Source organism: Mus caroli, chromosome 19 (assembly GCF_900094665.2).
Source record: "Mus caroli chromosome 19, CAROLI_EIJ_v1.1, whole genome shotgun sequence".
Classification (NCBI taxonomy): domain Eukaryota; kingdom Metazoa; phylum Chordata; class Mammalia; order Rodentia; family Muridae; genus Mus; species Mus caroli.
Genome location: NC_034588.1, coordinates 10,389,208 through 10,391,463, shown reverse-complemented (window position 1 = coordinate 10,391,463; position 2,256 = coordinate 10,389,208). Strand labels below are relative to the sequence as shown.

General features: G+C 39.5%; 1 protein-coding gene across 1 annotated transcript; it reads left to right on the top strand.

The window, feature by feature from the left end:
- The first annotated feature begins 243 nt into the window (after nucleotides 1–243).
- LOC110285663 (olfactory receptor 5B12-like) lies at nucleotides 244–1,188 on the top strand. The gene has a single exon (XM_021151990.1). The coding sequence runs from the start codon at nucleotides 244–246 to the stop codon at nucleotides 1,186–1,188; it is 945 nt and encodes a 314-aa protein (XP_021007649.1).
- The last annotated feature ends 1,068 nt before the right edge of the window (nucleotides 1,189–2,256 follow it).

The following is a 2,256-nucleotide window of genomic DNA, read 5'->3' as shown; positions in this document are numbered from 1 at the left end:
CTAAGACTTTTTTGAGCTTCAATTCTAAATTGAGATACATCATCTCATCTAAACAAAGTATGATCTACTTCTATTTTAAGCTTGAATTTTGCTGCCTCAACCTGCTTGGATCAGAATGCTGGAAAGGAACATTGCATCCTGAAGGAAAGCATGGGGAAGACAGACAGACAGGACCAGCAGCACTCTCTCCATCCTCATTCTCATCTCCTTTCTCTTTGATACAGGGCAGTCCCATGATCCTCAATGGAGAACAGTACAGAGGTGACTGAGTTCATTTTCACAGGATTAACAGATGACCCAGAGCTCCAGATACCACTCTTCATTGTTTTCCTTCTCATCTATCTCAGCACTGTGCTTGGGAACCTGGGAATGGTAGGGTTGATCCTGCTGGACTCACACCTCCACACTCCCATGTACCTTTTCCTTAGTCATCTATCTCTGGTGGACTTTGGTTATTCTTCAGCTGTGACTCCCAAAGTAATGTCAGGTCTCCTTTCAATAGACAAAACCATATCCCATAACACTTGTGGAACCCAATTCTTCTTCTTCGTGGGCTTTATAACCACAGAAAGCTTTCTCTTGGCTGCCATGGCTTATGACCGCTATGCAGCAGTATGTAAGCCACTGCATTACACCACCACCATGACTACAAACACTTGTGCTTGTCTGACCATAGGTTCCTATGTCTGTGGCTTCCTGAATTCCTCTATCCACACTGGGAACATTTTCAGGCTTTCCTTCTGCAAGTTCAATGTGATAGACCACTTTTTCTGTGATGCACCACCTCTCCTGGCCCTATCATGCTCAGACACCTATATCAGTGAGACTGTGATTTTCTTTGTTGTGGGTTTTAATGCTCTTTTCTCTATTGTAGTCATTACGATTTCCTATCTGCTTATTTTCATCACTATTCTGAGGATGCGTTCATCTGAAGGACGCCAGAAGGCCTTTTCTACCTGTGCTTCCCACCTCACTGCAGTCTCCATCTTCTATGGGACTGTCATCTTCATGTACTTACAGCCCAGTTCCAGTCACACCATGGGTACTGACAAGATGGCATCTGTGTTCTATACCATGGTCATTCCCATGCTGAACCCTTTGGTCTATAGCCTGAGGAACAAAGAGGTTAAAGGTGCATTTAAAAAAGCTGTAGGAAATGCAAAATCTGCCTTAACATTTTTATTTTAGTTTTACAACAAATCTATGATAAGACAGCTTCATTTTCTTTCTAAATGTATGCATAATATTGACTAACCATCCCATAGAGTTGTAATTATTAAAATAATTTTCCAGCTATTTAATAAGAGCACTATAGTCAATGGATTAGAAGCAATCACTCATCAAGGCAGAATACTAGATTTAAAATATCATTTTAAATGGATATAGTCATATCTCATGCTCATATCCACTCCTGTGTGTATATGTGAATTGCACATGCATCTCTCTTTAATGACAATCACATGGGGAAATCCTTACCTGCTACAAAAATGAAAGTATCAAGAACATGCAAAGCTTTAAAAAAATATTAATAAACATCACAGCCAGGCAGTGGTGGGGCACACCTTTAATCCCAGCACTTGAGAGGCAGAAGCAGGTGGATATCTGAATTCAAGTCCAGCCTTGTCTACAGAGTGAATTACAGGAGAGCTAAGGCTATACAGAGAAACTTTATCTCAAATATAAAAAAAAAAATAGTAAACATCAAGAAAATGAGTCACCCAACTTAAAATCATGGCATGGAACTGAACAGAATTCTCAAAAGAAGCAACAGAATTTGCTATGGAATATTTTCCAAATGTTCAAATTCTTTCCATGAGGAAAATTCAGATTAACAGTACTTTGAGTTTTCATCTAACGCCTGTCAGAAAGGGTAAGATCAAAAACAAAAGCACGAGATAACAAAACCTGCCATCCATTTATGGAAAGGGATCACTTTTGCACTGCTGGTGGAAGTGAAAACTGGTGTGGTCACTATGGAAACCAGTGTAACAGTTCCTGCAAATGTGTGAAATAGATATACCACATAACCAGCTATACCTGTCCTGACATATTCCAAAGGACTCTGTATTCTACAGATATACTTGATCATCCATGTTTGGTGTTACTCTGTTAAATATAAAAAACGGAGACAGCTTAGATGCCCCTCAACTGATCAATGGACCATGAAACTGTAGAACACATATACAATGGAGTACCATTCAGCTGTAAGAAAAATAAAACAATTAATCTCACAGAAAAATGATATGGCTGGAAATG